Below are 21,904 nucleotides of genomic sequence, written 5' to 3'. Positions count from 1 at the left end.
AAACTTTTTTCCTGGATTTCATGCCCCAGCCTTTTGCATTCTTATCTTTCTGTTTTGGTAAGTTTCTCATTACACTTTTTTTATTTTTATTATTTTTAAAATATGTATTTATTTATTTATTGAGGCTGCACCAGCTCTTAGTTGTGGCATGCGGGCGTCTTAGTTGCGGTGTGCACAGGGGATCTAGTTCCCCAATCAGGGATCGAACCCAGTCCCCCTGCATTAGGAGTGCAGAGTCTTACCCACTGGACCACCAGGGAAGTCCCTCATTACACTTTTAAAATCTAGGTCTTTCCCAAACACTTCCTTTTGGCCAAAAGCCTTAATTAGATCTCCTCTAATGTATCTTAGGTATGAAAGGCGGCTTATTCTGACATTCAGCAGTTGCTGGTGGAAGAATACCTTCAAAAAAGGTGTAGAGATAGAAATACAAAAAAATATTTAAAGGCCTTGCCCCTGAGAAAATTACTAGCTTGAAGGAGATATATATTTTTAGAAACTTTGTTCGTACTGAGCAATGCATTATACAAAATCCTATTTACATGCTGAGGGTGTAAATAACAAAATGGAACTATCAGCAGTGTCAATCTACCTTTCCTGGAAATTGGAAAAGTCCATTGCTGTCTCCTTGATGCATTTTCTTGTCATTTTCCTTTGTTGTTTTCCAATTGTGCTTGGCCTCAAAATACCACTACTGAGAAGTTATTTAGTTTGATTATGATTTTGCTTACGACTGTTGTTTCTTCCAGCAATGAAGACAGTCTATTCAAGTTTCCATATAGTTTCAAATTATTACTCACCTAACTAATGGTCAGTTTGAAAGATAAGTATGCACACAGTGCTGATTCAGTGAAAGGGAAGGTGGAAAGACGACCTTTCCCCCCTCTTACCTTCAGCATGGCCCTCTTCCAATAGGACTTGTAAATCACACTTGGGAAGGAGTTTACTACATAGGTCTTGAGATAAAATTTTAGCCCAAGCCCTTTTTCAAATGCTGATTATTGTTCTGAACCCCATATATACTCAAAATTGTCCAGTCAACAAGTATTAATTGCATAATTTCTTATATCCAGACATTGGAAGTAAAGAGATGGGGGCTGGTATCAAGAGGGTGTATAACTGGACATGTCCTGGGCATGGAACGATGGATAGTTGTGGGTAGTTAAGAAGGCACAGGGGCTTCCCTGGTGGTGCAGTGGTTGAGAATCTGCCTGCCACTGCAGGGGTCACGGGTTAGAGCCCTGGTCTGGGAAGATCCCATATGCCGCGGAGCAACTAGACCTGTGAGCCACAACTACTGAGCCTGCGTGTCTGGAGCTTGTGCTCCACAACAAGAGAGGCCGCGACAGTGAGAGGCCCGTGCACCACAATGAAGAGTGGCCCCCACTTGCTGCAACTAGAGAAGGCCCAGGCACAGAAACGAAGGCCCAACACAGCCATCCATAAATAAATAAATAAATAAATAAATAAATAAGTAAGTAAGTAAGTAAGTAAGTAAATAAATCATAAATCATAAATCATAAATCATAAATCATACACACATACATACATACATACATACATACATACATTTTTTTTCAAAAAGGCACAGAGAGGATAGTCCAGGCTAGAGAGGCCAAAAGGCACACAGAAAGATGAAACACGATGTAAGTGAGGCTATGGTGAGAAGACCAACATGGCTGGAATGGAGAACTCTTTTTAGAAAGTAGAAGGAGACTGCAAAACTCTGGAGGGTCTTGACTCATAACCAGATACCTCACTGTGATGCTCAATAGAAAGCCATTGTTGGTTCTGGAGCAGGGACATGACATAATGGAGGCAGTGTCTTAAGAGGATGAATGGGGGCATTGATTGTCCCAGAGGACTTGGAGAGGGAGACCCTGGAGACCACTGCTGAATGTTCCCGATGTTGAGGGGACACGTCTGCAGCTGCAGCTGTTCTCTGCTGTTGACTTCATCTTAAAGCAGTGACAGAAGCCCTTGTGGGTGGTTTTTATTAAAAAAAAAAAAGAAAGAAAGAAAAAAAAAAACATAAACCAGTTTGAGTTGGGATTCTGTCCCTTCAGAATCAGAATCCTGATATTTGAATACTCTTTGGAGTTACGTGAGTTGCCTTAGGCTTTGAAGGAAAAGCAATGATTTAGGAAAACAGAATTGGGAGTTGATATAAAGAAGGTAGAAATGAATCACATGATTGTTCGTGGGACCAGGTTAAAGGGGAATATTGGGGCCACTGATGGCTGTGCTAAGCCATTCCTCCAGCCCTGGTATTGCAGCTGAGATTTAGGCACTGCTCTCTGCTATAGCAATGTCTTGGGACTCAACAGAAATCGTTTCCAACTGGCAGAGCCCTTCCTCTGCAAGGACAGTATCTTTTTGTTGTTATTCTTTGGGCTCTTTTGGTTTTCAAATACAGTTTTTTACCTGCTAACAATATATGTCTATTATATCTCAAACTAGATTTGCAAAGTCCCTCCCAACAAACTACATTTCCTCTTGTGTTCCCTGTAACTATTCATGGTGGTGCTAATCTCCATTCCCCAGATAACCTTTGGGTTATCTTGGATGTTGCTCTCCAATGCTTGCTCTCCCACCCATTCTGGTGTTATCTCTGGATTATCTCTCCAGTGCCGTGTCTGCTTCTTGCCTTCAAACTCCTCCCCACATCTGCCTCTGCATTTTCTGTCTCTAGTCTCCATCCCAGCCCATCCCCATTCTTATACACTGATGCGAGTGTAACCCTCCAGGAGCACATATCTCATCAAGCCTCTCGTGATGTAGGTACAGGAAGAGGTGGACACTGAATAATATCTCATCCTCATCATTTCATTCCTTCTGTCTAAAAATCTTCAATTAATCCCTACTGCCAACCAAATGAAGTCTAAAAGCGGCCCTTTCTCATTAGGAATCAAACTTCACAACAATTTAATTTGCTTCTTTCTGCTGCTTTACTCCAGAAAAAAACAAAACGCTAGGTTTTTCACCTGCCCCCCCCCAATAGCTTTTAACTATGCCTGATTTTAGTGGTAGTGGTACTTCATTATCTATAAAAATGTATGCATCCTGCTCTTTCTTGCTAATTCTAAACTTTCTGTCTCAACTTCCTGTTTTAATGGAGCATAAGAGTCAACTCACTTACACTAACGCCCTGCTTCCCTCTCTTCCTCCTCCCTATTTTAAATAGGCATATCACTCTTTCTCCTTCCTATTTTCATACATTTGCCTCTTTAAATAACACGTTGACCTAAATCTCTTGTTAAGTTAATTTGACTCCCAACTTTTTAGAATAAGAAATTAGTAACCTCTGCCCTTCTTTCACCTTTTTACCACTCCTATGTTTTCTTTAATAATAACTTCTCCTTTTTTTCCTGTTTAGAATTCCTACTCATTTGATATAAAAGTGCCTGGCTTATGGTGGTTTGTGACCACCTAGAGGGGTGGGATAGGGAGGGTAGAAGGGAGGGAGATGCAAGAGGGAAGAGATATGGGAACATATGTATATGTATAACTGATTCACTTTGTTATAAAGTAGAAACCAACACACCATTGTAAAGCAATTATACTCCAATAAAGATGTTTAAAAAAAAAAGTGCCTGGCTTCAACATGTCTTGTGTTTCCCTCTTACTTTTTCTCTCTTTTGAATTTCTGTATCTTGATGCTATTTTCCAACCCTTTGATTAAATAAATAGGTCTCGTTGAGAAGGTAATACTTAAGTAAAGACTCGAAGGAAAAGAGGGAGAGAGCCACGTGGCTTCATGGGGGCAACAGCGTTCCAGGCAGAGGGAATAGCCAGTGCACAGATTTTCTTGTGGGAGCGTGGAGTGAGAAAAGGGGGTCAGAGGGATGAGGTGGGGCAGACAGGGCAGGTCACGAAGTGCCTTGAAGGCTGTTAGGGATTCGGACTCTGAGAGAACTGAGGAGTCAAGGAAGGTTTCCTTCTCCATAATATTGTGATCTGTTTTAGGAGTTCTATCTTCTTTCTGAAGATATTAATTAGAAGGTTTGGGGTTTTTGTTTTTCTTGTTTGCTTGTTTGTTTTCTTCTGTTTTCTGAAGTCAATTTTCTAAGGGTTTTACTTTCTTGTTAGTTTATCTTGGTCTTTTCTTTAAGACTTCAGATTTTCTTCAAGGGGTCTGGCAATCCTTTGCTGTCATTTCATATTTAAGAATGAGGGACTAGAGGGAAAAAATAAGGGATTAGAGTAGTTTGGGAAGAATATGAATAGGGAGTTGGTACTTAGCTTGGGACCACTTTATTCAAAATGGAAGGAAGAGAAGGGATTTACTCTGGCGTTCCAGCCCCCTTCTTAGGTACCCTGATTTTCTGCAGCTAACTTATTCAGTTTTTTAATTGACAACCCTTCTGATATGTTTTCCTCACAAGCTAAGTAGCTGACTGTCTGCCATTTGTGTCTTGAGGATGGGGGTGTGGGCAAGGTGAGAGGTGGGCAGAAATTTCTCACACACACACCTTTAATTTAGTCTAATGTGTTCGGCAACTTCTTACATCCTCCTCCTATAGCACCTTATTGGACTCTGTCAAACAGATCAGTATTCTCTTTATCTTCCACTTATACCCAAATTCTGAAATACAGCTTTCTCTGCTTTGCTGCATGAGTTAATATTTACTTTACTTTCTACTTTCCATTTTTCAGAAATTTGGGGAAATTACTCTTCTGTTGATGGTTTCCCACCATAATTGTAAGCAGGATTACTACTTCTTTTATAAATCCTCATCTTAACAGGCCTTGGAAAGGAGAGGCAAACATCTGTGCTCCTGTTCTCCATCCTGGACTGGGAAGCCTGTTGGGTTTTCATCACAGGTTTTGACAAAACCAAAGAATACTGTGTTTTCGGCATTCCTTTTTTAAAAAATCTGCCAGTAAGCCTATCAAGAAAAAAGAGAAACTTAATTTGTCATTAACATTTTATTTTAACATTACGCTAGGCCCTAATATCCATTTAACTTTTCTAAATGTTTATTTATTTAAAAAGTCAATTCTAAGATATTGCCAAGAATTGGTGATGCAGTTATAAGAATTGTTTTCCCTAAATGTTTCAATCAGCAACCCATTAGAAAAATTGGCAAAATGTACATACAAACAGCTAATTTACAAAACAGGATATAAAAAACACTCAAATATATGAAAATACACTCAACCTTACTCATCAGGAGAGAGATGTAAATCAAAACTATAATGGGACTTTTTTTTTACCTCTTAGATTTGTAGAGATCAAAAAGTTTAACACTAATCATTGGTTAAATTGTTATTCTATGTGCTAGGTACTCTGCTAAGCACTCTGAATTGTTTTTTGGGGTTTTAAAAATATTTATTTCATTTATTTTTTCCTTTTATTTATTTACTTATTTTTTGCTGCACCGGGACTTAGTCGCCGCACACAGGATCTTTTTCATTACGGCTCGCCGTCTGCTCGGGTTTCTCTTTAGTTGCAGCGCGTGGGCTTCTCTCTAGTTGTGGCGTACGGGTTTTCTCTTTCTAGTTGTGGTGCACAGGCTCCAGAGCGCATGGGCTCTCTAGTTGAGAGCTCAGTAGTTGTGGCGCGCGGGCTTAGTTGCCCCACAAGATGTGGGATCTTAGTTCCCCGACCAGGGATCGAATCCATGTCCCCTGCATTGGAAGGTGGATTCTTTACCACTGGACCACCAGGGGAGTCCCTGAATTGTTTTTTAAGTGTAACACTTTAGTAAGAATGTGTAAACACTGCTACATATTATGGGTGTGGGTCACAAAACCTTTTACTAAAGGCAATTTGGCAATTACTATAAATTTTTCTTTAATTTGTGTACATTTTAACACAGCAGTTCCATTTCCAGGAAGTTATCCTAGGGATATATTCACACATAATAAAACATAAGGACATATGTCACATAAGGACATTCTTTGCAGTGTTGTCTATATTTGTGATAAGACTGAAATCACCTAAATGCCGATCAATAAGGAACTGGTTAAATTATGTAAGCCATTACAGTGGAACTCTATGCAGTCATTAAAAAGAACGAGGAAGCTCTATGGGTACTAATAGGGAAAGAGCACCAAGTTAGTTTCAAAAAAGGGGGCAGGGGGTGTCTAGAATAACATGCTATCACTTGTGCTTAAAAAATACACTCATATGCATTCAGACTCCCTGGAAGTACACACAGGAGCTGGGAACAGTAGGTGCCTCTGGAGAGAAACAGGGCCAGCATAAAACAGGGGTGGGTAGAAGGGAGATTTGTTTTTCCGTTTGTAACTTTTGAATTGTGTTGTTGTGCTTCTAGTACCTATTCAGAAATAAATATGTAGATCAAGAAATACAATGTAAAGTTTCCAAAGATACACTTATATCAGAATTGTAAATGAAAGACTGTTCTTCCTGATTTAGAAAAATCTAGTTGGGAGACTGAGTTGACTTTGCAGTTGGAGAGGCTTAGGGGTCTTGGAGAGGTCCTGGTCTCTATCACCAATTCCTGCACCTTTTGCACCCCATTCTGCTTCCTGCTTTTGGTGACTACGTTGTCTCTGTTTCTACTATGGCTGCTGCCCAGCAGCCCCCAGAGTCCTCCTCTGTCCCTATAGCCCATCTGTCAGCTTCCCAAGTATTGCCACCCTTGCCTGCCAGCCAGGGAGCCACCAAGTGGGCAGCACACCAAAAACAAGAGTCTTTCAGGCTACAGATCTTGGCGAGTCCAGGTGCAGCCTAGTTTCAGTACAGGGTTTCCATCCCATTTCTAGGATTTTATCTTCTGGGGATCCTCTGGTGAAACATATCCTATCTTCAAGTCACTTCTTAACCTTTGTTGGTCAAGACTGTGGTTTTGAGTAATGATAATCAGGGAGTTTTTTAAATGATAGTGGGTGTAAAACTATCTCACTGGTACTACCATAAAGGAGTTTAGTGACCTTTTTGATGCCTAAGCTTAGACTAATTTAACTTGAAGGTAGACAAGCACAGGTTTATCACTGTAACTAGGAAGGAGCACAGCTTCCTGGACTGAACCACAGCGAGGCACTTGTTTGCATTTACCTGAAATACAGCTTATTCACTCACCTGAGATAGAACCTAATTATCACTTACATGTGATGATGCCTGAGTACAACACATCTTCAGCAGGAGAGGCAAAGGGCCTGGGAGATGGATATGACAGAACAGAGGAGTGTTGAGTTTACTCCAACTCAGACTCTTTTCAGGAGGACTGATAGTTGACCCCATGTAAGAATTCTAATTCTGAAAAATTGTGAAATCTGAATCAAGTCATCATCAGACTAATGAGGTCTAGGAAGTGAGGAGTATTGGACTGTTGATAGGGATCGTCCAACCTGTTTTTTATTTATAGATTGTGGTGCAACAGTGTGTGGCAGTGTCTTGTTGAAACCAGCACTTCCTAGCTGGTAATAAAAATGCTGTTGCCTAGTTGGTAAAGTCAGGCTTGGTTGGTATAAGTGTGTCTATCTCACTGCTCTGAAATTCCTACTTAGAAGCTTTCAGGGCCCATAACTGATGCTTACATTGGGTTGGAGATAGGAGAAGAAATAACCTGCCAAAGCCAAGTGAAGGTGGATCCCGTGTTCCCAGCATCTTCTGCTGCTTCTGTGCTTCCTTAAAACTGTCACTCATTTTTTAAAATAAATTTATTTATTTTACTTATTTATTTTTGGCTGCGTTGGGTCTTTGTTGCTGTGAGCAGGCTGTCTCTAGCTGCGGCGAGCAGGGGTTACTCTTCGTTGCAGTGCACGGACTTCTCATTGCGTTGGCTTCTCTTGTTGTGGAGCACGGGCTCTAGGCGTGTGGGCTCAGTAGCTGTGGCTCGCAGGCTCTAGAGCGCAGGCTCAGTAGTTGTGGCTCATGGGCTTAGTTGCTCCTGGCATGTGGGATCTTCCCGGACCAAGGCTCGAACCCGTGTCCCCTGCATTGGCAGGCGGATTCTTAACCACTGCGCCACCAGGGAAGCCCCCAAGTTGATTTATTTTCATGACTTAAGTGAGATCTGTTATTTCATCTCCCTTGTCAATGAGAGTTCAGCTTCACTGCCAGTAACTTTAAAGTTACTGAGAGGCCTTGCAAAAGTTGTCTGTTTCTTCTCCTATGCTCTCCTCACTCAAACACAGGTGAGTCTCTGCTCTTCGGATTCTAGCAGTTTCAGTTTGTTGCCAACAAGACCTCCGTGGTAGGGGTGTAGGAATCATCTCGCCTGTGTTGGGAATTTAAGTTGCTTGAGTTCCGTAACATCTTTGAGTAAACAAAAACCTAAAGTTGAATTGGCCCATTGATGAATTTCACTTCTGTTTTGGATGCTGCAGAATTAATCCCACATCAGTCAACACTGATAAATGACCACACTGAGCAAAATGCTGAGCTGGGTGCTGTGGAAAAAACAGAAGTTCCCTCCTTCTCGTAGTTGGATCATTAATTGATGAGGGGCCTAGTGAGTTATAGAACCAGCAGCAGCAGAGCTGAGGTGATGGGATGGGAGGCTCTGTGGAGCTTGTGCCCGCTGGGGAGGGCTTTCCAGGGCAGAACCAGTGCTGGAGACCAGGAGCCAGTCTAGGGAAGAGAAGGGTGGAGACTCTGTACATCATTGGATGAATGGATAAAGAAGATGTGGCACATATATACAATGGAATATTACTCAGCCATAAAAAGAAATTAAATTGGTTATTTGTAGTGAGGTGGGTGGACCTAGAGTCTGTCATACAGAGTAAAGTAAGTCAGAAAGAGAAAGACAAATACCGTATACTAACACATCTATATGGAATCTAAGAAAAAAAATGTCATGAAGAACCTAGGAGCAAGATGGGAATTAAGACACAGACCTACTAGAAAATGGACTTGAGGATATGGGGAGGGGGAAGGGTAAGCTGTGACAAAGTGAGAGAGAGGCATGGACACATACACACTACCAAACGTAAAATAGATAGCTAGGGGGAAGCAGCCGCATAGCACAGGGAGATCAGCTCGGTGCTTTGTGACCACCATAGGGAAGGCGGGAGGGAGGGAGACGCAAGACGTAAGAGATATGGGAACATATGTATGTGTATAACTGATTCACTTTGTTATAAAGCAGAAACTAACACACCATTGTAAAGCAATTATACTCCAGTAAAGATGTAAAAAAAAAAGAATGAAGTCATTTTAATCTGCACATACCTGAATGCTCTGTCATTGAAAGGCATTGCGTGCGTGGGTTGACCTAGATAGAGGCAGGCTCTGTAATCTTGTCAGTGCTAAGCTAGGGGCGCTGCATCAGGACCACCCACTTGGTGAGGGCTGAGTGCCCAGCACTGCACACAAGTGCCTGGCCAGGAAGGGCGGGGCAAGGAGGGGCTGAAATCCAGCCACTTCGCTTCCTCTGCTCCTTGGTGCTGGGCTCTGTCTGCCCAGAGCAAGGGGCACCATTTCTCTGCCAAGTCCTATGTCAGTAGGGCTACATCCAGACAGACAGCACCTTTTTATGAGTGCTTCTGGCCGGGCATGGCTCTTTCTGAGTCTTCACGGGTGCTGTGCAGGACAGTTACCATGCTGCCTCTAAGTCTGAATCTGACCCTGCATAGCATAGAATTCCGTAAATATTTGAATGAATGCTGAGGTGGATTATTGAAGTTCCATACACACTTCATCTCCCTACTTAAAGAGGGACTCGAGTGGATTTCTTTTTCTTTTGTGGTTTATTGTATTTCAATTTACTTGACTAGTTTGTGGAAACTTGTTGAAGAGATTTTCTGATTTACTTTTTTTTAACCATTTTTTTCCCTTGAAGTAGTTAATTTACAGTGTTGTATTCGTTTCAGGTGTACAGCAAAGTGATTCAGATATATATATGTACTTTTTCAGATTCTTTTCCGTTATAGGTTATTATAAGATATTGAATATAGTTCCCTATGCTATACAGTAGGTCCGTGTTGTTTATCTATTTTATATATAGTGTGAATCTGTTAATCCCAAACTCCTAATTTATCTCCACCACCCACCCCTCTGCCCCCACTGCTATCCCCTTTGGTAACCATAAGTTTATTTTCTGTCTGTGAGTCTGTTTCTGTTTTGTAAATAAGTTCATTTGAGTGGATTTCTTTTTCTTTTTTTTTGGTTTATTGTATTCAATTTACTTGACTGGTTTGTGGAAACTTTTTTTTGTTGTTTTGAAAAACCTATTTACTTTTGCAAATATTAGTCCAAATACATGCTTTACAGGCTACTATGGGTCAGAAACATTCTGTAGAAGAAATTATTTTGATAGACATTGGAAATAATTTTAATAGAAGAAAAAACTCATATTTATCTAGATGTGGCTATGTTCCACAGGAAGATTTCGACATCTAAAGTGCAAAGACAAAATGACCGTGGCTTTTCTTGCCACTCAGAATATTGACAATCTTCCCTTAGAGCTTACTCTTTTTTTTTTTAATATCAAAATCTAATAAGCCAAATTTATTCAAGAAAAGTTACATCCATTTTCCTTTAACCTTCTTAATCTACCAAGGACAGTAACTTATGTAAAAGCATGCCTGTTTTTTCCTTTAGAGCTTCTTTTTTTTAATTGGAGTATAATTGCTTTACAATGTTGTGTTCGTTTCTGCTGTACAATTAAGTGAATCAACTACATGCATACCTATATCCCCTCCCTCCTGCCCCCCTCCCCCCCCGCATCCCACCCATCTAGGTCATCACAGAGCACCGAGCTGAGCTTCCTGTGCTTTATAGCATGTACCCACTAGCTATCTATTTTATGCATGGTAGTGTATGTATGTCAATCCTAATCTCCCAATTCGGCCCACCCTCACCTTCCCACCCTGTGTCCCCATGTCCATTCTCTACATCTACATCTCTATTCCTGCCCTGCAAGTAGGTTCATCTGTGCCATTTTTCTAGATTCCACATATACACGTTAATATACGATATTTGTTTTTCTCTTTCTGGCTTATTTCACTCTGTATGACAGACTGTAGGTCCATCCACATCTCTACAAATGACCCAATTTCGTTCCTTTTTATGGCTAATATTCCATTGTATATATGTGCAACATCTTCTTTATCCATTCATCTGTCTGTGGACATTTAGGTTATTTCCATGTCTTGGCTATTGTAAATAGTGCTGCAGTGAACACTGGGGTACATGTGTCCTTCTGAGTTATGGTTTTCTCAGGGTATATGCCCAGTAGGGGCGTTGCTGTGTCATATGGTAATTCTATTTTTAGTTTTTTAAGGAACCTCCATACTGTCCTATATAGTGGCTGTATCAGTTTACATTCCCACCAACAGTGTAGAAGGGTTCCCTTTTCTCCACACCCTCTCCAGCATTTGTTGTTTGTAGATTTTTGATGATGGCCATTCTGACTGCTGTGAGGTGATAACTCACTGTAGTTTTGATGTGCATTCCTCTAATAATTAGTGACATTGAGCATCCTTTCATGTGCCCCTTGGCCATCTGTATGTCCTCCTTGGAGACATGTCTATTTAGGTCTTCTGCCCATTTTTTGATTGGGTTGTTTGTTTCTTTGATACTGAGCTCCATGAGCTGTTTGTATATTTTGGAGATTAATCCTTTGTTGCTTCCTTTGCAATTATTTTCTCCCATTCTGAGGGTTGTCTTTTTGTCTTGTTTATCGTTTCCTTTGCTGTGCAAAAGCTTTTAAGTTTAATTAGGTCCCATTTGTTTATTTTGTTTTTATTTTCATTACTCTGGGGGGGGGGGTAAAAAAAGATCTTGCTGTGGTTTATGTCAAAGACTTTTTCCTATGTTTTCCTCTAAGAGTTTTATAGTGTCTGGTCTTCCATTTAGGGCTTTAATCCATTTTGAGTTTATTTTTGTGTATGGTGTTAGGCAGGTGTTAGGTGTTAGTTGGGTGTCAAGTAGATGGTGTACTGACCTTTAGAAGTAGGGCTCCAATGGACAAGGGGGTGGAGGATTGTCAAGCATCAGAATGAATTCAACTTAAGAACAAACTGGCTCTGATCCCAGCCAACCCCAAAGTCTAGCCAGAGGCCCATTAGAAATAAATGCAAATTGTAGTATCACTTTTACAAGGTTGTGCCACTTAACACTGTTAAATCTAATCAATCCATATTAAAGCTAAGCACACTCCCATTGTTAGCTCAGTCCTCACCGTATCCCATTTCTATGAAGGCTCCTATGGAAACTTTTTGAAGAGATTTTCTGATTTACTTTTTTTTATAACTTTTTTTTTCTTGAAGTATAGTTAATTTACAGTGTTGTGTTAGATTCGGGTGTACAGCAAAGTGATTCAGAGAGATATATATATATAATACACACACACGTATATGTGTGCTTTTTCAGATTCTTTTCCATTATAGGTTATTACAAGATACCGAACATAGTTTCCTGTGCTGTACAGTAGGTGCGTGTTGTTTATTTTATGTATAGTAGTGTGAATCTGTTAATCCCAAACTCCTAATTTATCTCCACCACCCACCCCTCTGCCCCCACTGCTATCCCCTTTGGTAACTGTAAGTTTATTTTCTATGTCTGTGAGTCTGTTTCTGTTTTGTAAATAAGTTCACTTGAGTGAATTTCTTATGCTTTTGAAGAATAGGAGTCATGTGTGTGTCTTGGGGGATAGAGGGAAAAGGCAGGGATGTGCTCAAAGGGCCCTTAACAGTTCTAAAATTCTTGGAGTCCATAAATTAAACTTGATATTAAAATAAATCTTCTATTTTAAACCAAAGCAATGTTTTCATTTTAATGTTTCAAGGCTTTCCATGTACCTTTTATCACATAATGCAATTCAGTTATGGACTGAGTCCTTTTAATGTACATAAGTGCTTTAAGTACTTTGAAAAGAACTGAAGAAATAGAAGGTTGGGCCTATGTCCTCAGATGTTAACCTACCAAGAAAAAGAGAAATGCAGAATGAGAGTATCAACCACTCGTAGAGATTATTACTTGGATACCTTGTCAGACATACCTGGTTTTGATCTTGACACGACAATAGGACTCCCAATGTGGGCTGGAATTTCCATGCGCTGTGAAAAGTGGTAAGCAAGCAACCACAAAGGTTCAAGTAACCAATAACATTTCCTGCCTGCGAGGTTTTTTGCTGGTGAAGATACCAAATGGGTGGTAAGTTAGGATTAAAATTAGCTAAACTGTCACAGCAATGCTGTCTTTCTTTACACTCAGCCACCGTGGAGTTCTCACGGTCTAGAAGTATGTTTTGTGAGTCCTCTGCTGTGCAGGCTGACACCAAAGAAGGTCTGATCCATGCTACCACCTTGTGTTCTCCCTGGCCACATTCCTAACTCTCCTCCCATGTTGAAGTGGTTTCCCCTGATCCCGAGACTGAGGGAGCTCACCTGTGTCCCCCGCACTGGCCATCCTCCATCTGTTAACGGTCCAGCGTGCTGACCCTCCGACGTACTGTCCCCTCTACACCCTTTCTCACCAAGGTCAGACCTAGTTTTCCAAAAGCCTGCTGAGTGGGATTATATACCAGCACTATCCTAGACCTCGTGGTCAGTATAAAAATCAATGAGATTCTTCTCCCCAGCCTGGGGCTCCCACACTGAAGAGCTAGTAAGAGGGCTCGGAGGATAGATGCGTGGCTGGGGGGTGGATGGATGCGAAGAAAGAAAGTATGAGAACGGGCATGTACACAAAGGCCTCCCGGATGGACAGACCTGAGTTTGAATCCCAACTCAGACAGGTACTAGTTCTGCAAACTCGGGCAAGAAATTCACTATGTGAGAGCCTCAGATTCCTAGTCTGTGAAATGGGAGTAATAATTCCCACCTAGCCTGGGTGGTGGTGTGGATTAGAGAGTGTAATTGCTGAGAAAAGCGCTTGGTGAAATTAGCAAGTACCCAAACCAGGACCTATATAACTACAACAAAAGATGATAAGTGACGTAAGTGCAAACAAACGGGGTGAGAGCGCCCAGCAGAAAGGCTCACAGCTGGCAGGAGGCTGCACGTGAGCTCGTGCACAGGTCAGGGGCCCTCCCAGCCTCTGGGTGATCTTCCACCTCCACGCTGGGCTGGGCAGAGCCAAGAAGCACAGGGCCCACGGGCCGCATACCCAGGAGCCGGCGAGTCCCTGCAAGGTCAGACATTTACCTGCACATAAACCTGCACGTGTATCTGAAGCAGGCATGACCCGGAGCTCCACCCGCTGGGGCACCAGCTGAGGGGGTAGAATGGAGGGATGGAAAGGGTACCGCTGTCCTTGTTGACTTCAGCCAGTCCCGGGCATTGAAGATCATTGCACTCTCCAGAAAGCGAGGTCACGTCATCGTTTTTCCCTCCTCCCCACTCTGGATATCTAAGGTGAAGTGTTTTCTCCAGCTCAGAGGCTGAGAATGGTGTGGAGGAGAAAAAGAAGGTCTGCAGGTCACCAGCAGCCCTGTCCCCTGCTCTGTCCACCGAGGCCGAGTCCGCAGACCAGAAGAGAATCATTTCCCTGCGGTGAGTCCTCACCTTGACTCTCTCTGTTCTTTTGGCCTTTCGGGGAGGAGGGGTTGCTGGGAGGAGCTGGTGCTTCTAGTTTTATGGTGGTGGTTAAGAGTGAAGATCTCCTACAAGCAGGTGACACCCCTGAGAAAGAAGTGGGGTGTTTTTCCTTGATATCCAGGCACTGGCACCTGCCTTCCTTCCTCAGCTCTTCCCACCAGCCTCTCTTCTCCTTCCCACTCCAGCCTTCTGCAGAATTTCTGAAAGCACTGATTTTGCTACATGATAAAGCTGGGGTGGGCCCCTCTCTGGCATGGAGTTAGAAGCACCTGGAAAGGCTGCCAGGGTTGCTGATGAGGCCGCCCAAGTTGGATTGTCTGCTCGGCCTGTGGGTGTGCACACCTGCTGTCTCACTTTCCTGGCAGCCACGGAAAACAGCAGAGGGAAACCCTGCCTGGGATCCCCGGGCGGGGTGTGCACATCTCCCTGGGCTGCCCATTTCCTGGGGCCGGTGCTGGAAGCTGGGCTCAGTTTGGTCGTGGGGCTGTGAGGGGACAGGCGGTTTGAGATGTGGAGCTCTGGTCCCCGTCACTCTCAGGGGCACCAATTATGTGCTTTCTTTCACATGGAAGGAAGAAGTAGGAACTTCAAGTTGCTTTTCTGCCCTTAAAAGAGAATGGTTAAGTCAGTGATCAATTACAGGTAACTGTGGCCATTTATCCACACCAAGTGGAGGAGTAATAGCTCTCCTCCCCGTATTAGAACTGTCAGAACTGCTACCTTCTACGTCTTTTGTCCTCTGCTACAGGATGATTAAATAACTCCTGCTTTTCCCTTCCTTCCTGGCTACCCAGCCCACGCCTTCTCTGCAAATCTATACCTCACTCAGGACCAAGCATAAGTCTTCACTGTGCCCCCAGATTTTTCTGTTCTGACTATCACTCCCAATTCTGTCTCCATCTTTTCTGCATGACTGTTTTGATGCATCTCACTTTTTTTTTTTTTTTTTTGTGATACGCGGGCCTCTCACTGCTGTGGCCTCTCCTGCTGCGGAGCACAGGCTCTGGACGCGCAGGCTCAGCGGCCATGGCCCACAGGCCCAGCCGCTCCGCGTCATGTGGGATTCTCCCGGACCGGGGCATGAACCCGTGTCCCCTGCATCGGCAGGCAGACTCCCAACCACTGCGCCACCAGGGAAGCCCGATGCATCTCACTTTTAACCGTTATTTCTATAGCTGTTTCCTGTCAGAGCATCCTGCCTCACTCACCAAACAAAGGCACCAAGCCTGTTGTTTCTTGTATCTTTCACCACTATTGGCTGGCTACTGCAGGCGCTCTGAATGCACTGCACGTGTAACTCCACTTTCCCCAGGCTTCAGATGAGAATAACACACATCATGAGGGCATGCTTGTTCAGCTTCACCAGCTCAAATGTGTTATCTGCGTAGCTGCAGAGAGTCCTGCGCTTGGTTGAAGGCTCTGCTCTCACTGTCTGGCAATTCTGAATTTTTGAATAAAAATGTTTTGCACTAGGTTTCAGGTCCTGCTCATAGTCATCTGTATGAAGTGAGACTAACACAGTTGAAAAGACACAAAGAAATAATGCATGTAAATAAGCATGCCTCCCACCCCTACCTCAGAGCCAATGCTGTGCAGACAAGACCTTCTGCTTGTGCCTCTTGAAATCATCAAGGGTACAGCTGCCCTTTTGTCACATTTGCTTATAGTCCATAGTTCTGCAAAAGGTCTGATCATTGCCTTGACAGTACCATTAACATTTATTAATTTGAATCAGTAGAGGTGATAAATTCAAATTAGTGGCTAGTATAAATAATAGGTAATTTGACATTTGTAAAAACAATTTTATTTTCAAGTAGAGTACAAATGTCTACTCATAGTTTTTTTTTTAAAGTAATTCCTAGAATTCTAAAGAAATTTATATCTGTGAATTGGTTCAATGGCCAGTAACTGAATCCAAATCTCTGTGCCTTGAATTGATGAGAGATATTTTGCCTCTGGTTTGAGCACTGTGGACTCAAAACTGTTGCGGGCAGCAGAGGCCTGGGACATCACATAGTCTCTTCGCAGCTGAGAAAGCCAGAGTCCAAAGTCTCTCTAACTTCATTTCTGTCCCTCTGTCACACCCATATGCCACCCAAATTGCTTAAGAGTCTTCTTAAATTCACTTTGAACCAAACATTATTTTAACTGAGCCTCATTCTAAAGAATCCTATCGTGGAATCATGAATTTCATGTGCCATTTTTTTCCCCCAATAAACAGAAAAAAATCTACATAATTGTATCACAAAATTTTTTCATGTATATACCTCTAAAAATCATGCATGCATTCCACTTTGAAATAGCTGGGTTTCGCTGTACAGTTGAAGATGCAAATTCTACTCAAATGAAGAGCCAGGACTAGAATCACCTTGGGAAAGAAATCCGGGAGCTCTGACCTCTGCCCTTATGAGAACAAAGGAAGGACTTCCAAACGTGTTCTTTTTTTATCCTGATTTCACTTCTATTTTCCCACTCTGGGATGTTCTGTCTCTCTTTTCCCCATACCCAATTCCTGCTCATCCTGTTAGGCCCAGTGTATTAAACCCTCACTGACCTGCTGGTCTCTTCTCTTACCTCCTGTTGGACTTAACTGTCTCTATACCGCCTCCTAACGCCTATGATATGTATTGTTTTGATGCTACATCATGTACTGCCTTTTTAAAAAGATGTTTGATAGGGAGGGTGGGAGGGAGGGAGACGCAAGAGGGAGGAGATATGGGAACATATGTATATGTATAACTGATTCACTTTGTTATAAAGCAGAAACTAACACACCATTGTAAAGCAATTATACTCCAATAAAGATGTAAAAAAATAAATAAATAAAAATAAAAAGATGCTTGATATGCGCACAGGCTCCTTAAGGATAAGGACTGTCTTGTGTGCCCTGAGGCATTTAACATCACGCCTCACTCAATTAACACTTGTTAAGTATTCACAGAATTCTGGATTGAACTATAGCTGCAGTTTCAATAATCAGCCTCCAGTACTCCTCTTTATACTGCTTAAAATACTTTTGAGATGATATAATTACTTTCACAGCTCAATCAATACTTCTCCCTTCCATAAGGTACAGTTTCTTCAGTTTGGGATCCCGCCTGCTGGAATCACCCCGTCTCCCAACACCATGTCCTTAGAGTCCTGAGGGATTATCGATGTCTAGAAGAGAAAAATCAATGTCAGGCTTTCTTGTGAGCTGGTATAATAATCAAGATGTATTACACTGTATACAATTAATGGTAGCGTAAAAAATTCATCTTACAGACTTCTTGGATTTTCTTTCCTCAGGTCGAAATCCAGTTTTGATGGTGCCTCTTTAGCAAGTGAGAAGAACGACTGTAAAACAGAAAGCAAGAATGACCCTAAGATTGAAAGGAAAAAGTTCTCATCTTCCAGCCAGGTAATTTGGGAATGAAATGTGTATTGTCTCAGAGGGCGACAGAAGCATTGAAGCCAATAGGAAGAGGGAACCCAAGGGTCAGGACTAAGGTAGGCAAAGATTTTAGAGAATCAGGAAGAAAGGACCGGCTGCAGTTCCCTCGGGCGAGCTTTCATCAACATTATATTTCACAGCTGACCATGCAGCACATGCAGAGGGGCAGTGACTACTGAGAGTCATGCGCTTGTCTAATAATTAGCGGAGACCAGGAGAGGTGTGACATCCTTGCACTACAATTAAAGAGTGTGATAAGGCACCTGTGTGAATAGAAGGCTTCCCAACTGCACACAGAGGAGGAAAACCTGGGAACAGCGTCATGATTCTTCTTTGGAAGCAATTTGGGGTCTGCTTCAAAATACACCCAGATGGGTAACAAAGCCCAGTTCTGTGTCATAGAGTATGACATACTTACTGGGGCCAACAGTTTGGGGCTTTTTGACACTTCACTCCTAAAATACTTGAATATGTATCTCCTAAGAACTAGAACAAGAAACTGTTGGCTCACCCAAGAAATTTAACTAAATAGTAAATATGCAAAAATATTACTAATATAAAATCCATTTTCGATTTCTACAATTGTCCCAGTAGTGAATGTCCTTTATAAAGATTTTTTGCTCCCCCTCTCTAGAATCCAGTTGAACCATGCATTGCATTTATTTGTCATGTCACCTTTAATTTAGATCAGTCCCTACCTTTTTAAAATTTTTATTTTTATTAATTTCACATTTTTGAAGACTCCATGGCCCAGGATATTTTTAAATCAAGCATGCAACCAATGCTCACTGTAGCCATTAAAAAGAAGATCTCGGCAAAGCCCTGATAGAACACCTAGCTTTAATCAAGGAAACTTTCTGGATGCAAGATGTACTCCAAGGAAGCAGCATGAGCTAACCTACTTTATGTGAGGTGTTCATCTATAAACGAGTTGACTTGAGGGGACCATCTGTCATACGCATGACCTGTCTGAAGCTCTTCTTTATGGCAATAGTAGGGCCATTGCTGCCATTGAGACTACTCCTAGTTTGGATAATGCATCATCAAGGGCCAACTTGTGGTATCTCTCTGTTCCACTCATAAGACTCTGCCTGCTAGGAGGCTTTTGAAGAAAAGTGGTGCTGTGGATGGAGGACCCAGTCCTACCTCTTAGTAGCTGTGTGGAGCCAGTTAAGTCGCTCAGAATCCCTGAGGCACAGGGTCCTGAACTGACATCAGTTCCCAGGTTACTGTGGGGCTGGGAGTGGTGTTTTGTGAAAGCATTTTACAAACTGTAAATTGCTGTCTATACATTGTTGTCACAACTGGAAACAGACGAAAATGAAGTGATTTGCAGCATTTCAGATTCTTGGGCCTTCTACAGCCCTGGAGAGTTAAGTACTTTGTGTGAAATCCTACTTGTCACCTCCCCCTGACACTGGTTAAGGAAATGCCTTCACAACAGTAACAGTCACAGTGACAAACCGGGTAGCCAGTCCTGGAGATGTATTACCCCATTTAAGCCTTACGCATCCCTCTGAGGCAGCTACTGGCACAGAAGAGAAAACTGGCCCAGAGAGGTTAAGTAACTAGGCCAGGATCACATGCCACAGAAGAGGTGCAGCTAAAACTTAAACTCAGGGTAATCTGATACAGGGCTTTTAACCACTACCCTCTTCTGAGAGTACTCACTGGGAACTTTAGTGCCCTGGGATCCACTACCTGGTGAGATTTCTTAGAAGTTTATCTCATTTCTTATTGGGGGCATCTTTGTCCAGCCACTTCTGCAGAAGGCTGATCACCAGCTACTTCACGATTATAGATATATATATATGTCCAGTCAGCAAGTCACTAATCTTGTTGGAAAATGAAACCTTTGTGCCCTGCCTTCCACTGTTTTTCACTGAAGGGTTGTGTTGGAGACTATAAGATCAGGGAGAATGAACTCTTAAGATTCTCTATTAAGGGTGGGGAGATTTGTTACATAATTTACATTGAAGTTAAAATTCGTGATGTTTGAGAAGAAGAACAAGAGCGGTGATGCCTGTGTTTTGTCATACTTGTAGGACAAAGCAAACATGCACTTCCACAAGCTGTTTCTGGATGTCCCCACTGAGGAACCCCTGAGGCAAAGTAAGTTCTGACTTGGTTGACTTTGAAAAGATGCTAATTGGTTTGGGGGGAGAAAGAGTCTGAGGACTGAATCACCAAGGGGAATAGCTTTCTGAAAGTCATGATGTAACAATAACACGGACCTCACTCAGCTTTCACCCAGCACCTTGAAAGATAAGGGAGTAGAATGGGAAAGTGACCTCCTCCACGTGATATGGAACCATCCAAGGGGATTCCAGAATGTCCTCGCCTTGCATACTCACTGCTGAAATGTGTTGTGATTGGATAGTGCTTTGTTTTAAGATAACAAGACCAGAGCAAGAGAGGCCACTAGAAGAAGACAACACAGACCTAGGTGGACAGACATGTCAACCCCTGTGCTGTGCAGGGCTCAGTGGTCACACCTAAACACCTGGCCCAGCACGACGTTCAGCACCTGCTCCGCTCCGCTGAGCGCATCTGGCGCCCAGGGTTCCATTCCAGCTTCCCTCAGTACACAAATGCTAAGGCAGCATGCTGGCTTCCTCCCACCATCTCCAAACAGGAAGGTGTGGGTCATGTGCTCTCCCCACAATGAGACCATCTATTTCAAAAGGAGTCATTAGTGACCATCCCAGGGAAGAAAGGGCGGCAGTGCCAACATTAGCACAAGGATGACACACCTTCCCAAAGAGGAGATTTTTGCAACATCATTCTTGACCCCTCATCTGCAATGATAGACTTGCCTTTCCTTTTTTTTTTTTGCGGTACGCAGGCCTCTCACTGTTGTGGCCTCTCCCGTTGCGGAGCGCAGGCTCAGCGGCCATGGCTCACGGGCCCAGCCGCTCCGCGGCATGTGGGATCTTCCCGGACCGGGGCACGAACCCGTGTCCCCTGCATCGGCAGGCGGACTCTCAACCACTGCACCACCAGGGAAGCCCCTTGCCTTTCTATTTTGATGTTTATACTGAAGTTTGTAAGACTTGGAATTAAAAAACAAACTCTCATCTCCATAGCTTTATTTCACTAAAGATGACTGAAAAAGAGGTGAGAGATCTTTTGAGCATGTGAGTGTATTATCTCTGCCCATCTCTGAGTCACCAACATATATACACAATTTTCATTTTAAATGGAAATTCTAAATAATGTTATACCTGTATATATTTTCCCAGGTTTTACCTGTGCTCTACAGAAAGAAATATTATACCAAGGGAAGCTCTTTGTATCAGAAAACTGGATTTGTTTTCATTCCAAGGTCTTTGGAAAAGACACTAAGGTTGGTATAATTTTTCAAAAAGAAAGCTAATCCTGCATTTTCTTACATATTGTGACTATTAATTGTTTTAAATGTAGCAATGTCTATAAATATTTGTGTCATTATTATTCCTTTATACCAAGTTTCCTTTACTATAGTTCCAAATACTACAGGTTCTAAATGCCTCTAGATAACACGAACTTCCCTTTTTCCCTAAACAGCACTCTCTCATTCATTTCCTTATATATATATACATATATATATATATATCTCCCACAATCCTACCTTAAATCCTTTTTACCGAGATGTCACCAGTACACTCTTAAAGTTCTTCATATGGAGAATGTGTCATAATTTGTTTCAAAGACATACATTAAACCCAAAACAATTCTTTAAAGAAATTTGAATTTTACACCATATTCACACAGTTACCATCAGATATCTAGGCAAACAGGCCTATAAATAAGATACTTATTAGAGCTCACTTTGTCACCAGCACAAAATGAGCAGGATTTGGAGCATTTTAGGCCTAGTCTGGGGGAGTCACATACCCACAATCCCCGTTGAACACGGACATCTTTTCCTTCTCACTAAACACAGATTTTGGGGAGCAGAGGCCCATGATACCTGAACCATTAGGAAGAATAGCCTGAAGAAGTTGGCAGTTTTCCCAGGGCACCGCCTTC

At 42.4% G+C, this 21,904-nt stretch overlaps 1 protein-coding gene across 5 annotated transcripts in view; it reads left to right on the top strand.

Annotated features, from left to right (window-relative positions):
• Positions 1 to 21,904, top strand: part of GRAMD2B (GRAM domain containing 2B) — a gene marked incomplete at its 5' end in the record, with an annotated part of 103,836 nt that overhangs the window by 64,644 nt on the left and 17,288 nt on the right. For 3 of the 5 annotated variants that reach the window (XM_079702300.1, XM_079702302.1, XM_079702304.1), the window contains 4 exons: positions 14,296 to 14,415; positions 17,749 to 17,860; positions 19,939 to 20,005; positions 21,136 to 21,239. In XM_079702300.1, coding sequence (XP_079558426.1) covers positions 14,296 to 14,415; positions 17,749 to 17,860; positions 19,939 to 20,005; positions 21,136 to 21,239 — 403 coding nt within the window. Of the gene's footprint in view, positions 1 to 14,295; positions 14,416 to 15,254; positions 15,298 to 17,748; positions 17,861 to 19,938; positions 20,006 to 21,135; positions 21,240 to 21,904 lie in introns of all 5 variants that reach the window. The other 2 variants (XM_079702301.1, XM_079702303.1) reach the window with 1 other exon arrangement.

This window comes from Hyperoodon ampullatus, assembly GCF_949752795.1.
Source record: "Hyperoodon ampullatus genome assembly, chromosome: 4".
Taxonomy (NCBI): domain Eukaryota; kingdom Metazoa; phylum Chordata; class Mammalia; order Artiodactyla; family Ziphiidae; genus Hyperoodon; species Hyperoodon ampullatus.
The sequence above is the reverse complement of the archived record's forward strand: the minus strand, read 5'-3'. Positions and strand labels throughout refer to the sequence as shown.